The sequence below is a fragment of the Diaphorina citri genome, unplaced genomic scaffold, assembly GCF_000475195.1.
Source record: "Diaphorina citri unplaced genomic scaffold, Diaci psyllid genome assembly version 1.1 scaffold227, whole genome shotgun sequence".
In the NCBI taxonomy this organism is placed as follows: domain Eukaryota; kingdom Metazoa; phylum Arthropoda; class Insecta; order Hemiptera; family Psyllidae; genus Diaphorina; species Diaphorina citri.
Genome location: NW_007377664.1, coordinates 101,120 through 120,412, shown reverse-complemented (window position 1 = coordinate 120,412; position 19,293 = coordinate 101,120). Strand labels below are relative to the sequence as shown.

The following is a 19,293-nucleotide window of genomic DNA, read 5'->3' as shown; positions in this document are numbered from 1 at the left end:
GATTTGGATTTTTCCCAACTTTTTACATAGGAATCGACCATTTATTTATAATGTTTACCCATTTGCAACTGCTCCATTCTTGACATTAGCTAACAACAACTATTATTTGTGTTGGCCAGGCTCAAATGCAGCAGATGTTACCCCAGTTCTTGCAACAAATGCAAAACCCGGAAATCCAAGGCATGATGGCCAATCCCGAGGCCTTGTCGGCCATACAACAAATCCAGGCCGGCATTGAACAACTGAGAACTGCAGCCCCAGGTATGGAATGGAATTTTGTTTCATATATTTCTTATTCACACATGGCCTTTGTTGCTTAGATTGCAAATAAATAAATAAAATATAATTCTTATTATTATTTTGCGTTTAGGAGCCAGGTGGATCGAAGAAAAGGTGGAAAGATTGTGTGAATCAAAACCTGGGTGAGAAAAAAATATGAGGACATGAGGTACATAATAGTCCAGGCCGGCATTGAACAACTGAGAACTGCAGCCCCAGGTATGGAATGGAATTTTGTTTCATATATTTCTTATTCACACATGGCCTTTCTTGCTTAGAGTGCAAATAAATAAATAAAACATATTTCTTATTATTATTTTACGTTTAGGGGTGAGGTAGATCGAAGAAAAGGTGGAAAGATTGTGTGAATCAAAACCTGGGTGAGAAAAAATTATGAGGACATGAGGTACATAATAGGTATAGGGCTACTCAAAAAGGTTAAATGCCACTGGCTCAAAAGGTAGAGCACCCGCTCTGGAAGTGTTAGATCGCGAGTTCGATTCCTGTCCGGGTCGAACCGTATCCGTTCTGACCTTTTCTCTTCGATTTCGGGAAATAATGCCTTCCTGTGTTCGACGTAGAATTACAGTTTTCCTTTTACCAAACCTCTTTTTTATCTAAGAGGACTCTTGAGAGAGGTCACACACAGGAGATATTATCTCTGCAACCCATTGGAGTGTAGGTATATCATGGTATATCCCAACCCCGCGGTACCAGGGGCCCCAAATTTTGGCGAAACTTGCGTTTTATGAACGACCGAAAAAATAAATACACCAGGTACCCACTGTTAACTTTTTGCTAAATGCAGGAATAAATTAAAATAATAATTTGCTTATTTAATTTATAAAATTATATTTATGCAAAAATCACGTATTAAAGAGCAGAAAACGGGTAACGGATAATGTTCTTGGGTTCTGTACTTCTTCCTTCTTCTGAGTTTGAGCTTGAGCTGCTTGACTGTGACTGATCGTGTGATCGTGATGACAAAACTCTCGCTCACAGAAAAAGAATTAAGAAGCGTGGGGTACATTTGCTTGACCCAAACAGCATGCGAAACCTCATCATGAGTAACCCACAAATGCAAGACCTAATAGAGGTAAGATCCTGTAGCATAACTTTACACGGATTTACATAACTTGGGAAGTAATGAAATTTTCTGAGACATTTAAGACATCCTCTTAAACATGACCAATTTATTCAAATTTGGTTGGAATTGACAGTATAAATTTGTACCAATTCAAACAAAAACTACAACTTTTCTGGCCCCACTCAGGCCTGGGTGGTTATAATGCAAAGAGGCAGGTAGTTTTCTTTTAAAGAAGAACATCCCTGTCACTAAAAATCTTAGCAGTAATACAGTGATATTGAAACTCCTTTTAATATTAAAACAAAAATGATAGGTATTGATTAAAACAAAAAAGCCTGTGAATGTCTGTGCTCTATTGAAGCAACTGATTTCCTTGCTAATGAAGCAAATCATATCCTTTTTGCAGAGAAACCCTGAGATCAACCACATGTTGAACAACCCCGAACTCCTCCGTCAAACCATGGAGATGGCCCGGAATCCATCCATGCTCCAGGAGTTGATGCGGACTCAAGATCGGGCCCTGTCCAACTTGGAGAGTATCCCCGGGGGCTACAGCGCCCTCCAGCGGATGTATCGGGACATTCAGGAGCCGATGTTGAACGCTGCCACCCAGCAGTTCTCACGGAACCCGTACGAAAGTAACTCGTCCGGCGGCAATCCAGGTAGAGTTAAAGCACCTTTTAGGAGAAGTAAAAGATATCTAGGCCCACGGCAGTGCGCCAGGCCAAGTTCCAGCCTCAGCACGCCAGTGTTAAGTTTAACTTAAACGGAGATTAAACTCGCTTTGTGGACCAGTGTAAAGAATATTGAATATTCTGATCTATTTTGAACAATGTGTGGATACAGAAACATCACTTGTGACATTGTTTATGGCGAATGCCAAAAGTGCTACCTTGTGTGCTGACCTTGCCGTGCAATTTGTTCAGAATCATTGGATTAGGTTTGATATCTACTCCTGTCTGGCTGTCTGAACAATCTGAAAAAAGGACATGAAAGAAGGGGAGATATCGAGGAAGAAAAAGAAGAAGTCGAAGAAAAAAACGGTTATAAAAACTACTTCCTGAAGAATAGGGAGATTTCGCATCGAATCCTGATCCCCATAACGCGCAACCCATGTTGGCGCCATCTTGTTTACATCATGTTTTTAGATTTAGCACGGGATCGAAAACCGAACGAAAACCGAAACCGAAAACCGAAGCGAACCTAGCGGACGCTCAAGTAATCATACCTTTAATTTGTTCAATGTTTTGTCTTGTCCTAAAAAATAACAAATTATTACGCGAAGATTGGTTTGGCGTGCTTTATAAACGCTCAACCTTCATGCCAAAAGCAATCAGTAGGTTGATTATAATATGTAGATATGTATGATAAATGTGTAGTATCTCAATTCCTATATTTATTTTTCTTTGAAAATGCTGAGAGTTCTGAGGATTTTCCCCCCTAAAACGTGTGTCGTGTGATTGACCTCAAAAGTGATCATTTTTACTTTCTATTACTACAGTATAGCGGAGCTATACTAGTATTTTCGAGTGAAATGGTCATGTAAAAGCGATGAACTAGTATTTCTCAGTAGGTACTCACCTCTTGAGAATCTCGAGAGTCAGTAGGAGTAGACACGCATCCACTATACACTAAGGCACTTCAGAGTTAACTCAAGGCAATTGGTAATTCGGGATTGACTGGAACCAATATCCGCGGATAGGGGTTTCAGGCGTGGACGTGTTTTTTGGCGATCGACCATAGTGTAATTTTAAACACTGCTCTAAAGAGTTGAGGTGACGTCGAAATACTGCAAAATGCCACTGCAAATATTGCTTTCAGGAATGGTTCACCGGGCGGTTTTAAAATCCTGTCAATCCTTCCACAATCATGGGTCAAATATGCCAATATGCCAATCTCACGGACACGGATAAGTACTCGTACTGTTGATTTGGCAAAGACGGGTCCTCTTTAATTTTTGGACTGTCTACCCGCAATGATAAGCGAATGGTAATAAAATTGGCAAATATGAATGCCGCGAATTACTGTGTCTATCATTTTTTAATGATGATATTCATAATTGCATACTCTAGGGATATCTGCGAGTGAATGGATAGAGAATATGTGACCTTTCTCTACATTTCACATTCTCAGATATGATGGTTCAATGGTTTATTAACATGATTATGTACAATTGTACATATATGAGCTATGAGACATGGATACATTGTGAGACACATGAGGTCAGACCCGCAATGATAAGCGAATGGTAATAAAATTGGCAAATATGAATGCCGCGAATTACTGTGTCTATCATTTTTTAATGATGATATTCAGAATTTCATACTCTAGGGATATCTGCGAGTGAATGGATAGAGAATGTGACCTTTCTCTACATTTCACATTCTCAGATATGATGGTTCAATGGTTTATTAACATGATTATGTACATATGAGAGAGCCATGAGACATGGATACATTGTGAGACACATGAGGTCAATTAATGATCTGAGAATCATCATGATCTTTTCCATCAAATTAAAGCGGACTACAGATCAGTTGATGTCTGACGGTCGTGACGGACCAGGGACCAGATTGGGAACTCATCCCCGAACGCTAGTATAAAGAGACAAAACCTTCCATCCATCCAAGTTTTTACTTCCAAGATAACAAATTAAAGCGGACTACAGATCAGTTGATGTCTGACGGTCGTGACGGACCAGGGACCAGATTGGGAAATCATCCCCGAACGCTAGTAAAGAGACAAAACCTTCCATCCATCCAAGTTTTTACTTCCAAGATATGGCGTCTTCCCAGCCAAGAAAAAACCAGGTTGAGAGAAAATGACGCCAAATGCTTTGGAAGAACATTACAGCTAATATGACTGTGGAACCTAACTGAGAACCGACAATTAACGTTATGACAGTTTGCACGGGTAATAATAAAATGCTGTAATAGATCCGTCCTCTGAATATCATTAGTCTATTGCAGTCTGTTACAATTTTTCCATCTCATTAAATCATGTTGTTTATAACACTTGAATTTATGGCGGCGTAATGAAGCCAATATGTTATTTAAGTTCGCCTACTCTCGTTGATTTGCCATTGCCTTAAATAACGCTTGTGATTCGTGAGTGAGCCAAGATATACAAATAATACACATAGGTAGGCTACATAGCTTTTGGTACAGTGTATAAAATCCGGGTTCCCTGATTGATACCCTGATGTGTTTACTGTTTTTACTCCAAAGAAGCGTATTCGCTTGATTCGTTCAATAAGTAACAGAATCTCATCCGCTGTGCAATCCAGGTAGAGTTAAAGCACCTTTTAGGAGAAGTAAAAGATATCTAGGCCCACGGCAGTGCGCCAGGCCAAGTTCCAGCCTCAGTACGCCAGTGTTAATGAATTTATTGAATAGGAAGCAACCTCTGTGGCCGAGTAGGTATCAAGTACGCCAGTGTTAATGAATTTATTGAGTAAGAAGCAACCTCTGTCACCGAGTGGGTATCAAGTACGCCAGTGTTAATGAATTTAGTGAATAAGCAACCTCTGTAACCGAGTGGGTATCACACTAGGCTTGCATGCCGGAAATCCCGGGTTCGATTCGCCAGTGTTAATGAATTTATTGAATAGGAAGCAACCTCTGTGGCCGAGTAGGTATCAAGTACGCCAGTGTTAATGAATTTATTGAGTAGGAAGCAACCTCAGTGGCCGAGTAGGTATCAAGTACGCCAGTGTTAATTTATGAATTGCCGGTGTCATTAATGAATTTAATGAATAAGCAACCTCTGTAATCGAGTGGGTATCACACACACTAGGCTTGCATGCCGGAAATCCCGGGTTTGATTTCCGGCGGGGTCGACGTTTTTCGGCTCTGTGCTTGAAGTTTGGTGTGCACTCCGCCTCGTGAGGACAAGTGAGTAGCTACATTATTCGAGTAGCGACCAATGGCGGCATTACTTGTCAAAGTAACGAGCAATAAATATGAAAATTGAGTAAATGAAAGACTTGTAATAGTGTGATAGGTACTCACAAAGTTGTGAAGAGGCTATTGCTTCACCACAAATAATTCACGATTTGATTTTAACTTCTTTTTTCCCCCCTTGTGGATTTCAAATCTTGAGTTAAGTTGTTGTAGGTAGAAAATGGGCTGGCATTACAATTTAGCCTTGGAAGAATGCGTTAATGGCGAAGTTCCCGACATTTAAAAACAACAAGGAAAATTTTGTCCCTAAGCGACGCAACCATAGGACTCTGATCTTCCAAGCGTACAAGAGTTAAAGAACTCACTTGAAGTGAGTCACTTCCTTCTTTCAACAACATGATCTTTCCCTATTTCCAGGGATTGGCCAACAATCAGGGCGGTAATGCCCAGGCTCCGCCCGAGGTGCGGTATAGATCACAGCTAGACCAGCTGACAGCCATGGGATTTGTCAATCGAGAAGCCAACCTTCAAGGTAAACTGAAGTCTAGTGTGAATAGCACACGACTGTAGGAAATTTATCAACTAAGCTGTATTTTATCATCGTACTTTTTTCTATTCCACCAAGGAGATATGAATTTCAACAACACTCTGACTGCCAAAGTATATTCCATGGTGTTTACCCACGGAAACCCATGTATTAAAACATCTCCCTTAACATGAGAGACAGACTCTTTAATTCTTGCTTTTTTTTTGTCAAAAAAAGCAAAATCTCACTCAGAGGTCTTCTTTCAGATAACCATTGAATATACATACGTGGCCTGTGGCATCAAGTGTGGACGTCCAAAGCAGAATCTCTTTTATTCAGTCCAGTAATTTTTCCCTCATTTTTTTTTATTCCATCATCATCTGTTTCAATCCTAAGATTGGTTTATAGCTCTCCATTCTACTCTATCAGATGTCTTCCTCTTCATATCTGCATATGTTTTATTTTATTTATTATTATTTTTTTCAGCGTTGGCCGCTACGTTTGGTGATATCAACGCCGCTATCGAGCGGTTACTCAACAGCGGCACTCAGATACCTCAGAGTTAATCTCGCCCCTCCCCTAGGTCGCTACTGAGTGGAGTCGCTACTGAAGAAAACATTGTCTACCGTGGTAATCTGGTAACTAAAGGATTATAACACCTCGTCCAAATGAAAACACTGTGAAGAGAGATATAGTCAGCAAAATATGGCATTCCTTCTAATTGATTTTTTTCTTTAGTTTAGTCCTATTTTCCTCTCACAATTTTCAAGTGGTAACAAGTGGGTACGACCCCACTTGAGTGGGAAAAAGCGAAGAAAAAAAAAAGTAAAAAATGGTGGGAAATGGTACAATGCCAGACAATGTTCCATTTCCCTATTTCCTATTATTCAATCAATCAATCAAGACCTCAGATTCGAATTTTTCACAACTTTTTACATAGGAATCGACCATTTATTTATAATTTTTACCCACTTGCAACTCCTCCATTAGATCCTCGACAAAACTTGTGGTTGGGTGTAAGAGCTCCTTTTAGATAATCCTACCACATCAAATAAAGCCTTTTTTTAGAAGTTTGATGGATGTAAATGTAACTACTGAGGTCTTATCATCCCGAAATCAAAGAGCAAAGGAGGACAGGATAGGAGAAAACCAGCACTTATGAGAACGAACCTTCTCTGTTGAGGGTAAGGTTCGGCCCGGGAGGGAATCGAACCCGCGACCTAGTGCTTACACCTTTTAAGCTAACTAGGCTGGCTAGTGTTCCCTTTTAATCTGTGTCGCCAGTTTACATTTATACTAGCCAGCCTTTGAGGAAAATGTCCTGATAGTCAATTCCCAACATTTGATACCAACATTTATACTCGTATGTCTCTATTCTTCATGTGTGTAACTTGTAAAATTATGCTGTTCTAGTGTTCCAAATACATAAGACCTTGTTTAGAGAAAGGAAGTTATCAGCCTCATTCTGGCGCTATATACAGGGTATATTATATTCTATTCTTCATTTTAACTCACTCACTCTTTACTCATTTCTATTGAACACAGGCAGTCTGTTCGGAAACGCAGGCATGCAATCCATGATGCAACAAATGATGGCCAATCCTCAGCTGATGCAGAATATGATGCAGGCGCCCTACATGCAGTCTATGCTTCAGGCCATGTCTGCGGATCCCAGTATAGCGCAGCGAGTCATTGGCACTAACCCACTCCTGCAAAACAGTCCCGAGCTACAGGTAGGTACCATAAACCACACAAAAAGTGGTCGAAGAATTCAAGTATCCAATAAAGACGTTAGCAGTGACTCATCTATTCTTACGGCTCTACGTGCAAACCACAAAATCGGCCCCGCTCAGTTCTGGAACCCCAAATTTCAAGAATCGACGCGCCTTGATCTTATAAACTTATGTTTATAATTTTTTCGAAATCAGACCATTTAATCGTGAGCAATAGCAAAGAATAATAATAAAAAAAATAATTGATATTATTTGTGTCTTAATACATGTATTAAGTCTTCTGACTGTCTTCTCTGTTCCTTAAATCTTCCTATGAACTCTGTTCACCTTTTTTTCTTGTCCTGCCTTGGGAGCCAGCACAGACATTGTAGGAAAATATTGGGATGCGCGCAAGGAAATGGCCTAATGTAATTGATTTTTTTCTTTAGTTTAGTCCTATTTTCCTCTCACAATTTTCAAGTGGTAACAAGTGGGTACGACCCCACTTAGTGGGTGCAACCCTACTTGAGTGGGAAAAAGTGAAGAAAAAAGGTAAAAAATGGTGGGAAATGGTACAATGCCAGACAATGTTCCATTTCCCTATTTCCTATTATTCAATAAATCAATCAATCCATAATCGTTCCATCATGGGATGGGTCGATGTACGAAGCCTCTCCATCAATTTCGATCATTGTATCTCTGCTCCCTCTCGATGTCGATCCAATTTCCTTGTTTTCTTTGAATATCAGCTCCGATGACATCACTATATCGGTATTTCAAACGAAGCCTCTCCACCAATTTCGATCATTGTATCTCTGCTCCCTCTCGATGTCGTTCCAATTTCCTTGTTTTCTTTGAATATCAGCTCCGATGACATCACTATATCGGTATCTCGGTCTTCCTCTTCCTATTATTACCACCCTGAAAATTTGCGAAAGGAAAATACGCGTTTTTCTTACTGGTTTTTCCCCTTCTTTGTCTGTTATAGCAAAAGTTTTGTTTTCTGACTTTCCCCCCTCCCTTTCTTCTTTCTAACCCAGTATAAGATTTTGAGGTTTTTATATTAATTAACTTGATATTTTGTTGTTTTTATGATTTTAGCGACCATTTGGAGTGTGACAGAGAAAATGGTCAGGCGTGTAGAGGGTTTTTATTATTGGAAACAAATAAACTGATTATAGATTATAATAGTATTAGTTACTGCTCGAGTAAAGGGACTTTTCAATCCTATTCGAGCAGTTACTGCTCGAGTAAAGGGACTTTTCAATCCTATTCGAGCAGTTACTGCTTGAGTAAAGGGACTTTTCAATCCTATTCGAGCAGTAAATAAGCAGCCTTGAAGGAATACAAAAAGAATTTTGAGGCACTTGAAAAAAAAAATAAATAAATAAATAAATAAGCACTATCCATTTCTATTGTTATTTAGTAAAATTTTGAATAAAAATCTGGGCACACAACTGCACTTGGTGTTTTGTGTCCCGACCTTAATAAATTGGGCAGAACGAAATCTAAAGGCCTGATCCCACTTGTCGTTCGGAAAAAAATCGTGTCGTGTGTAGTGGGAATACTCTCATTATTACATTACCCACAGGTCATTCGGAAAAAAATTGGATGAAACTCACGACAAGTGGAAACTGGCCTTAAGGCAATGGTTAGAATATTTTGACACCCTCATAAGGACGACCGACTGTTTGGTTGGTAGAATTCCTATATCTAGGGTAGCTACCTTATTTTTATTCTCAGTGATGGTTTATATTTATTTTGATATAATTTTCTTGATGTTTTTTTGCTTTTCTGTGAAAATAAAATTTTAGGTGTATCATTGAAATTAATAATACCGTGTTTTTTGTTTTAGTTTTTAGGGGCAACTCAAGAAGTAATTTTGTGAATTCAACTGTATTTACAATTTCTTTTTACACATTACCTACAATAAAATTATTATATGGACCAATTCAAGAGCGTCTTAAATCTTCTCGAAGGTCCAAAAATTGTACCCGATCTTCCTCGGCCCCCGAGAGTAAACCGTAAAATCGCTCGGGAAAAATGAGGACCAACGGAATTTTTCTTTTTCTTCTACGACTTCTAGATCCCGAGATAAATCGATTTAAAATATACTACAACTGCACTGGTGTTTTGTGTCCCGACCTTAATAAATTGGGCAGAACGAAATCTAAAGGCCTGATCCCACTTGTCGTTCGGAAAAATATCGTGTCGTGTGTAGTGGGAATACTCTCATCATTACATTACCCACAGGTCATTCGGAAAAAAATCGGATGAAACTCACGACAAGTGGGAACTGGCCTTAAGGCAATGGTTAGAATATTTTGACACCCTCATAAGGACGACCGACTGTTTGGTTGGTAGAATTCCTATATCTAGGGTAGCTACCTTATTTTTATTCTCAGTGATGGTTTATATTTATTTTGATATAATTTTCTTGATGTTTTTTGCTTTTCTGTGAAAATAAAATTTTACGTGTATCATTGAAATGAATAATACCGTGTGTTTTTTGTTTTAGTTTTTAGGGGGAACTCAAGAAGTAATTTGTAAATTCAACTTTATTTACAATTTCTTTTTACACATTACAATAAAATTATTATATGGACCAATTCAAGAGCGTAGAAGGAATAGAAGGTCCAAAAATTGTACCCGATCTTCCTCGGCCCCCGAGAGTAAACCGTAAATTAAATCGCTCGCCTGATCCTGACCTGGGGCCCGATACATTTTATTTCGCTTATGTGAACGGGCCTTGTAGGGTGCGTTCAGCAGCCACTGATGTGATATTTTTAGGTTTGATAGAGCTCTAGGGAACTTCAACACTCGCTCGCCTGATCCTGACCTGGGGCCCGATACATTTTATTTCGCTTATGTGAACGGGCCTTGTAGGGTGCGTTCAGCAGCCACTGATTTGGTATTTTTAGGTTTGATAGAGCTCTAGGGGACTTTAACAACTTAGGCCTTATCGTCCCAAACGCGAAGAGAGAAGGAAGACAGGATAGGAGAAAGCCAGCCGTTCTGAGATCATTATCTTTTCGCCCCGGCCGGCGACCGGAGGTTAGAGCTCGCCGCGGGCGAAAAATCAAACTTGGGATACAGAACTTGCAAGACAGCAGGCGTTCTGTGCTCCAAGCTGTAACTAGTTTTTTTTTTCGGTTGCGGAAAACTTACCTATATATCCTCACCAGGGGGGTCGCGGCTCAAAAAGGTTAAATGCCGCTGGCTCAAGATGAGGTAGAGCGCCCGCTCTGCAAGTGTTAGATCGCGAGTTCGATTCCTGTCCGGGTCGAATCGTATCCGCTCTGACCTTTTCTCTTCGATTTCGGGAAGATACATAATGCCTTCCCGTGTTCGACGTAGAATTACAGTTTTCCTTTTACCAAACCTCTTTTTTTTTTTATCTAAGTGGACTCTTGAGAGAGAGGTCACACACAGGAGATATTATCTCTGCAACCCATTGGAGTGTAGGTATATCCCAACCCCGCGGTACCAGGGGCCCCAAATTTTGGCAAAACTTGCGCTTTATGAACGACCGAAAAAATAAATACACCAGGTAGGTACCTACCCACTGTTAACTTTTTGCTAAATGCAGGTAATGTGCAAAAATTTCATGACACCTAGGTCAAAATATCTTTATCTGAACGCACCACGAGCACTCGAGTAGTGTCGTATTTCACCGCCAGGTTCGCTGCGAGTGATTTCAAAAAGTGCACTCCATTCATGCGCATAATCACAAGGGTGGGGGTTATTATTCAGGCAAAAAAGAAAAGATTGAATCATGGCCGACCCGCTAGTATGATCGGAAGTCTTGTGTCAAGGAATGAAAAGTGTTTTCTAATGAACTCGTCGTGTTCTTCGGGTAATAACCTCTGAAAAACAAAAGAAAATGGATTGGAAGTTTCACTTGTAACCTCAACTTAACCCAACTACCAAGGCATTTAACTTAAGTTTAGTTTTTAACAATGAAGCTGTAAATATCACAAGTGAATACCTTTACCTAGTGATCTTGTGGATTGCATTGTGCCAGAAGTGGAAGATATATCAAGTTTAAATTTTCATTTTACCGTGCTGTGCTTTGTGAGTGAATTAGTTAAGTGTAAATATAATCAGATAGATAGTTTTGTTCAATTTATAATCAAGGCTCATTCGGTTGGCCAAAATTTCAAGAATTTAAACACACAGTTGTTCCCAAATAGTAAAATAGTTCAGTTTTTACTTTAGCCATTTTAATTTTCACTCATAACCATTTTTCCATCTGTCAGGTCAAAATTCTTTTTCAGTTTTACCCCTCTCTCCTTGGGCCCCTAAGATAGCTAATCAAATAGTTTTTATAGTATTGTGCTATTGTACCATAAGTGTTGTCTTTGAAATATTTATTCATCAATCATAGTAGGTTAGGTAGATGTAAGAATTAATTCCTTTGCTATTCAGGAAGTGGGTGCATATTAACCAAACGCTACATAGTCCATGGTGTGAAGAATGCAAAAAGTCACCCGGGAGGAGAAGAAACCCAATCGAGAAGATAACGCTGAACCCCTGTCAGCTAGAAAAGCAGGACCTAGCAACCCGTCCAGTAACAAATCCGCCATGCATTCATCAAGGCATAGTGTGTCCACAAGTAGCTCCGGATACCTGATGGTGGGACCTAATTTTAGAGTTGGGAAGAAAATTGGTTGTGGAAACTTTGGTGAATTGAGATTAGGTAAGTTTTGTATTCTACCTACTCACCTACATTTTCAGCTTTGTAACCAACAGTAACCAATGACCATTTGGTATGTTTAGAAGACACTTTGAAAAAGGTGCAGACAGGTACTTACATATACTTAATTACTTACCTACCTACTTAAAAATAAAAGAATGTAAGTAGGCAAGTAGGTAACCAGGGTATTTTCTATTATTTTAGAAGAAGTCAATTGAAATGATTAGTTTCTATTGATCACTCACATAGGCGGTTCTTGCCTAAATTTTTGGGGGGGCTTGATTTTGAAGGTACACCTTCAAAATTTCGATTTAGCTTTATGTAAGAATGTAAGTAGGCAAGTAGGTAACCAGGGTATTTTCTATTATTTTAGAAGAAGTCAATTGAAATGATTAGTTTCTATTGATCACTCATGGGCAAAGTACCTACCTACTTGAGTATTGTCTCAATATGAATGTGGGTCATGTTCTATGAAGCTACAAGTACTTTCCACACAATCTTGTACCTTTCAGATTTTCTGACAATTTTTGACTCTCAATTCAGATATGGAAAAAATTGCCAAGTGCAAAGTAACAGTACCTGTTTAGAAGTCAATAAATGTAACAGCTCCTTTGAATTGCTATTTTGACTCTCAATTCAGATATGGAAAAAATTGCCAAGTGCAAAGTAACAGTACCTGTTTAGAAGTCAATAAATGTAACAGCTCCTTTTAATTGCTATAAAAAGGAGCTGTTACAAATGAGCAGTGACCAGTGTTATTATGGGGATAGGTTAAACACAAAAAGGAGCTTCCACAATTTGAGCAGTGATCAGCAGTTTTTCATTATTGTGGCTTCTGATTAAATACCTATCTCTTATCCAATCATTTAGGTGATTAAATTTAAATCAGCTCAATACATTTTTTTTAACCGACAGTCTACGAAATCAAATAGACTTTATACAGGGTGTTTAAAAAGTCTTTCCCAGGGATGGATTTCTCAAAAACCGCTTAAAATATCGAAAAATGCCGAGATTCGTCCTCATTTTTGGGGGATCGGTTTATTTTGCCATGAAGTTTGCCAAGTGCTAAGAAGAAGAAGAAGAAGAAGAAGAAGAAGAAGAAGAAGAAGAAGAAGGAAGAGCTCACGTAGGTGAGAACCCTACCACTAAGTAGTCGTATCCGGTCCAGTAGGAAGGTCTGGGTTCGAACCTCGGGTATAGTCGAGGACGAAAAGTTACTTTTAGGTACTTCAGTAGTAATCCACTGAATACTATGTACGATTGGACAGCATTTAGCAGAAAATACCATCCATTAGGCAATCTCCCTTAGGGATGGTTCTTTTCTGCTCAATGCTGTCCTATTGTGGTCAAGACATTCGCCTCTAAGTAGTCGTATCCGGTCCAGTAGGAAGGTCTGGGTTCGAACCTCGGGTATAGTCGAGGACGAAAAGTTACTTTTAGGTACTTCAGTTTCAGTAGTAATCCACTGAGGACTAATCTTTCATAAAATCCATCTGACAAAACAAGTGGGAACAGGCTCAGGCATAAAAGAAAGCCCAGAAAATCAGATAAATTCCACGACATGTGGGCTCTAAGTTGGCTGAACTTTTTAAAAAAGGTTTGATAGAGGGAACTAAAACTGCTAAGGTCTTATCGTCCCGAAAGCGAAGAGAGAAGGAGGACAGGATAGGAGAAAGCCAGCCGTTCCGAGAACGAACATTATCCCATCAGGATAAAATCCGCCCCGGGCTGGAATCGAACCTATGAACTAGCGCTTACAACGCTACACTCCAAGCTAACTAGGCTGGCTGGTTATAACTTTGTTTCATGCTTGATTGACCCGAACTTATTTTACCCACCTCTTACTGCATCACTCCAAGCTAACTAGGCTGGCTGGTTATAACTTTGTTTCATGCTTGATTGACCCGAACTTATTTTACCCACCTCTTACTGCATTACTGCATTTTTTCATATCATTGCTCTTTTTAACAAGACCTATTTAGAATATTGAGTAATTTCTCTCAATTAAGTCATTAACGCCTGAATCGCCTTTCTGAACACAAGTACTCTGTCTCGGGCGTGTAGTGGTTAGGACACTTGCCTGGTAATCAGGAGGTTGTGGATTCCGTGAAAACGACGCGAAGGAACGTAATGAACCCTGTTGCCAGTTGTTCTGTTTTATCCCCCGCTTTTAGGGGCAGTGCCGTATTAGGCTATTGATTGATCAACAATTCAATATAGGTTTTTTTTCTCTTTCTCTTACCTCCTTCTCCCTATTTCTCTTCTTTTCCCTTTTCTTCGTTATCCTCGTCCTCTTCCCCCTCTCCTCCTGCTTCCCCTCCTCTTCCTAATCTCCCTTCTTCTCTTCCTTTCTCCCTCCTTCTCATCTTCTCTTCCTTCTCTTTCCTCCTCTCCCTTCTTCTCCTCTCCCTTCTCCTCCTCTCCCTTCTCCTCTTCGCAGATTTTTTTCAGCTCTTTTTTTACCGTAAATAATTTATTGATGAAACCAAAACTTTCGCCTGCGGCCGGTCCTAAAAATTTCAAACGCAGATTTTTTTCAGCTCTTTTTTTACCGTAAATAATTTATTGATGAAACCAAAACTTTCGCCTGCGGCCGGTCCTAAAAATTATAGTAAGAAGCTCTCAGCTTCACCACAAATAAATCATAATTTAGATTTTTTAGATTTTTATTCAAAATAAAAGGGACTCCATGGACCACACGTTGAAACCCCCTGACGTACTTGGTTTGTTGTACCTATTGGAACAACCATGCTCTTGTGAGCATCTGTATTATGAAATCAACTAATGACTCTAATGTGAGATGAGTCATACGGTTGCACAGATGTGAGGTCTACTTGGCTAGAGTACCAATAGAGTTAGGTAGGCTTGTGAGCATCTGTATTATGAAATCAACTAATGACTCTAATGTGAGATGAGTCATACGGTTGCACAGATGTGAGGTCTAGTTGGCTAGAGTACCAATAGAGTTAGGTAGGTACCTAGTACCAATAGAGCTGGCTGGGTAGGTACCTACCTAGTTTTCCTTTCTATTGTAAGTAACCATACCCTATGACCTGTTGTCAACAAGCTGGGCCCGTCCCTCCGGTGTGAGATGAGTCATACGGTTGCACAGATGTGAGGTCTACTTGGCTAGAGTACCAATAGAGTTAGGTAGGTACCTAGTACCAATAGAGCTGGGTAGGTACCTACCGAGTTTTCCTTTCTATTGTAAGTAACCATACCCTATGATTTGTTGTTGGAAAAACAAGCTGGGCCCGTCCCTCCGGGAATTTTTTAGCCCATAGTTTATTCGATCGTGATCAGAGAAAATCAGTACCTATGTACCTACCTAATTTGTTTAATATTCAGTTTATTATCATTCTTGATTTGATTTTACTTTCATGTAATGATTTAGTTTATTATTATTCTTGATTTGATTTTTTTATTTTACTTTCATGTAATGATTTAAAATCAAGACTGACTAGAGCCCGTTCTCCCTTTATTCCCAATATAATGTTTAAGTCACCCATCCATTTATTGGCCTTCCTCGGCGTAGCGTTCTCCCTTTATTCCTCCATTTATTGGCCTTGCTCGGCGTAGCTTAACATAGGTGACGCTAAAACCGGTCTTAAATGATCGACTGAAGTGTTATCTAAAACTTTCTCGCTTTGAGTTCATAGGTCGTCGCGACAAAATTTCAAGATCAGAGCTCATTTGTGTGAGAAAATGTGAAAAAAATCCTCCAAAAACCATTTTTTTTTTTGGCTTTCTGGTTCTCTGGACAAAATTTGCACCACCACTTTCGTGTTCCTGGTAAAAAGACCTTTAATTTGATATATAGGTCGACCAGGTTTGGATAAGTCCTCCTATGGGGACCGACAGACAGACGAAACCGAAGCGAATACAATAGTCCGTCCCTTATACCTTTTTATTACTATCGTAATAATAAAGGAAGGACGGAGTAAAAGCAAAGGGAGGGAAGGAGAGAAATAGGTGGTAGAAATTGGAAGTGTGTACTGTGTAGGTAGTAAGAAAAGAGAGGGGAAGGGAAGGAAGGAAAAGTGGTTATTTAAAGGAGGGAAAAGAAGGAAGGAGATAATTAAGAGGAAGGGAAAGAAGGAAGAATTGTATTTAGGGGAAGGAAGACAGAGGAGGGAGACTGATGGTCAAAAGGAAGCCATATAGGTACATTAAGTAAGACGTTTTTAGTCGTTCAGGCTGTTCGCTCACGGGTGCTAATCGTTTCTTTGAAAAACCTATGAAAATGACAGAGATTCTCTACTCTCTGTCAAAGAGTCTACGCTTTGATGATGGGCCTAAAGGTAAAAAAGAAACACACTGCTCTCACTTCACGTGAACTCATGTGACATCACGGGAAAACTTTGAATATTTTTCTGACGTTTTTTTTAAGACGTGTTTTACCGCCGTTTTTATTTCGTAGCAATGAAACAACTGCTACATTAAACGCATGTGGTCTGTGTAGCAGCATGCCCCTCATCAGAACATAAGCTCATGTGGTCTGTGTCGTAGCATGCCCATCCCGTAGTATGCCTCTCATCAGAACATGAGCTCACTCACATCAAGGCCCGTGTGTTTCTACCTTTACAGTTAGATTGGAGAAACACGATTTCGACCCGTGACCGAAGTGCCTTCTACAATTTTCCTCAGGTTTTTTTACACAGATCTATGTTTTCGTAAAGGAGAGAATGGATATCAACGCCGCTATCGAGCGGTTACTCAACAGCGGCACTCAGATACCTCAGAGTTAATCTCGCCCCTCCCCTAGGTCGCTACTGAAGAAAACATTGTCTACCGTGGTAATCTGGTAACTAAAGGATTATAGCACCTTGTCCAAATGAAAACATTCTGAAGAGAGATATAGTCAGCAAAATATGACTCTTGACATCTTGTATTTTATGTTCAAAATATGGCTATTGACTTCTTGTGTTTAACAAAATATGGCTTTTGACGTATTATATTCAACAAAATATGGCTTTTGACCGTTTGTAGTCGACAAAGTATGGCTCTTGACGTCTTATATTCATCAAAATATGGCTCTTGACTTCCTCTTTTCCTCTTTTTTAAAGTTCTGAGATATAGCTTCTATTTATTTATTTTATTCCGCGCTCAGAAAAAAAAAAAAAAACATCGCATCAGCCAGCCTAGGTACAAACCCCAGGGTGTAGCATGTCACCCCTTTTGTTTGAAGAACCCCTGAATTATATGTTTGTTTTTATTATTATTTATTTATTTATTGGAAATTTATTCGTGCAAAAAAAGGTTTCTTAAAAAAAAAAAAAAAAATGATTATATTGTTACTCACATTCTTTCTAAAAAAAGGTTTCTTAAAAAAAAAAAAAAAATGATTATATTGTTACTCACATTCCTTCTAATTGATTTTTTTCTTTAGTTTAGTCCTATTTTCCTCTCACAATTTTCAAGTGGTAACAAGTGGGTACGACCCCACTTAGTGGGTGCGACCTCACTTGAGTGGGAAAAAGTGAAGAAAAAAAATAATAAAAAATGGTGGGAAATGGTACAATGCCCCTATTTCCTATTATTGGTGGGACCTAATTTTAGAGTTGGGAAGAAAATTGGTTGTGGAAACTTTGGTGAATTGAGATTAGGTAAGTTTTGTATTCTACCTACCTACATTTCCAGCTTTGTAACCAACAGTAACCAATGACCATTTGGTATGTTTATAGAAGACACTTTGAAAAAGGTGCAGACAGGTAAGTACTTACATATACTTCATTACTTACCTACCTACTTAAAAAGAAAAGAATGTAAGTAAGTAGGTAACCAGGGTATTTTCTATTATTTTAGAAGACATCAATTGAAATAAATCAGCTCATCAAACACCTTAGCATGGAAACGTGGACCTTTGCTGACAAGCTGGCATCCTAGAAGCAACTTTACATTTAACATGTCACAATATTTTGATGTCAGTAACCATTACAGAGGTTATGCAAGGTATTCAAAAGTTTTACTTAAAGGATAGGTATTTTGTCATTACTTACTTTTGGAAGTAAAATGCATTTTTTTTTTTTTTTTTTTTATGGAACATATGTATGCCTGGGTGTAAGTAACATTTTAGGTGTCAATAGTGAATGGAGCCATCTATGCTAACACACCTGGGGTCTATGAGTTTGTTGTATACCTCAGCTATTCCATACCTATAGTTCCAGGGGTCTTCAATCATCTTTTTAAGCTTGTGAGTCTTGATTGTCCTCTGGCCACTTATATAGTAAACTTATTATTAGATTATTACCCAACCTAAAATGGTGTTAGGGTAGGTATGCTCTCTTCAAGGATGGAGCCATCTATGCTAACACACCTGGGGTCTATGAGTTTGTTGTATACCTCAGCTATTCCATACCTATAGTTCCAGGGGTCTTCAATCTTCTTAAGCTTGTGAGTCTTAATTGTCCTCTGGCCACTAATGTAAACTTATTATTAGATTATTACCCAACCTAAAATGTTGTTAGGGTAGGTATGCTCTCTTCAAGGACCCCATCCAGGGAAAATGCTAGTTTAAGTACCTAGTTTAATGCTAGTTTAAGGTAGGTAATTATTCAAAATATAAGGTACCTACTCCAACTCCAGGTGGATTTCACCAACATTTTTTCAGCCCTTAGAAGGCCTGTTAAGCTAAAAGAGCCTGTTAACTTCCCCAGGGAAAATGCTAGTTTAAGTACCTAGTTTAATGCTAGTTTAAGGTAGGTAATTATTCAAAATATAAGGTACCTACTCCAACTCCAAGTGGATTTCACCAACATTTTTTCAGCACTTAGAAGGCCTGTTAAGCTAAAAGAGCCTGTTAACTTCCATTTCATTTCTACATATAGGCTTAACAAGGCTGTTAGTGTTAGGGGCTAAAAAGTAAGTTGGTGAAACCCACAGTCCATTTCCCACAGGTTGAAACCCCTTGACATACCTATTGGAACAGCCATGCTCTTGTGAGCATCTGTAATTCTCTATTATGACATCAACTAATGACTCTAAAGGTCTAAAGTAAACACACAAAAAGTCTTAAGGATGAGTTAACTTCAATTTCATTTCTACATATAGGCTTAACAAGGCTGTTAGTGTTAGGGGCTAAAAAGTAAGTT

General features: G+C 39.1%; 2 protein-coding genes and 1 long non-coding RNA gene across 3 annotated transcripts in view; 2 read left to right on the top strand and 1 right to left on the bottom strand.

Annotated features, from left to right (window-relative positions):
- Positions 1–6,463, top strand: part of LOC103506324 (ubiquilin-1) — a 9,472-nt gene extending 3,009 nt beyond the window's left edge. Inside the window, exons 3-8 of the mRNA XM_026821396.1 lie at positions 120–180; positions 1,282–1,375; positions 1,773–2,055; positions 3,500–3,588; positions 5,686–5,800; positions 6,281–6,463. Of these exons, the coding sequence (XP_026677197.1) occupies positions 120–180; positions 1,282–1,375; positions 1,773–2,055; positions 3,500–3,588; positions 5,686–5,800; positions 6,281–6,360 (722 nt within the window). The 3' untranslated portion in view covers positions 6,361–6,463. The remainder of the gene's footprint in view (positions 1–119; positions 181–1,281; positions 1,376–1,772; positions 2,056–3,499; positions 3,589–5,685; positions 5,801–6,280) is intronic.
- A 2,005-nt stretch (positions 6,464–8,468) lies between these two features.
- On the bottom strand, positions 8,469–9,996 carry LOC113466204. Its single transcript, XR_003390674.1, has 2 exons — positions 9,652–9,996; positions 8,469–8,989 (listed from the first exon to the last, which is right to left on the bottom strand). It is a non-coding gene; the product is annotated as an uncharacterized LOC113466204 (long non-coding RNA).
- A 1,278-nt stretch (positions 9,997–11,274) lies between these two features.
- The window catches only part of LOC103506322 (casein kinase I), a 39,157-nt gene continuing 31,138 nt past the window's right edge, over positions 11,275–19,293 (top strand). The window contains exon 1 of the mRNA XM_026821395.1: positions 11,275–12,258. Coding sequence (XP_026677196.1) covers positions 11,983–12,258 — 276 coding nt within the window. The 5' untranslated portion in view covers positions 11,275–11,982. The remainder of the gene's footprint in view (positions 12,259–19,293) is intronic.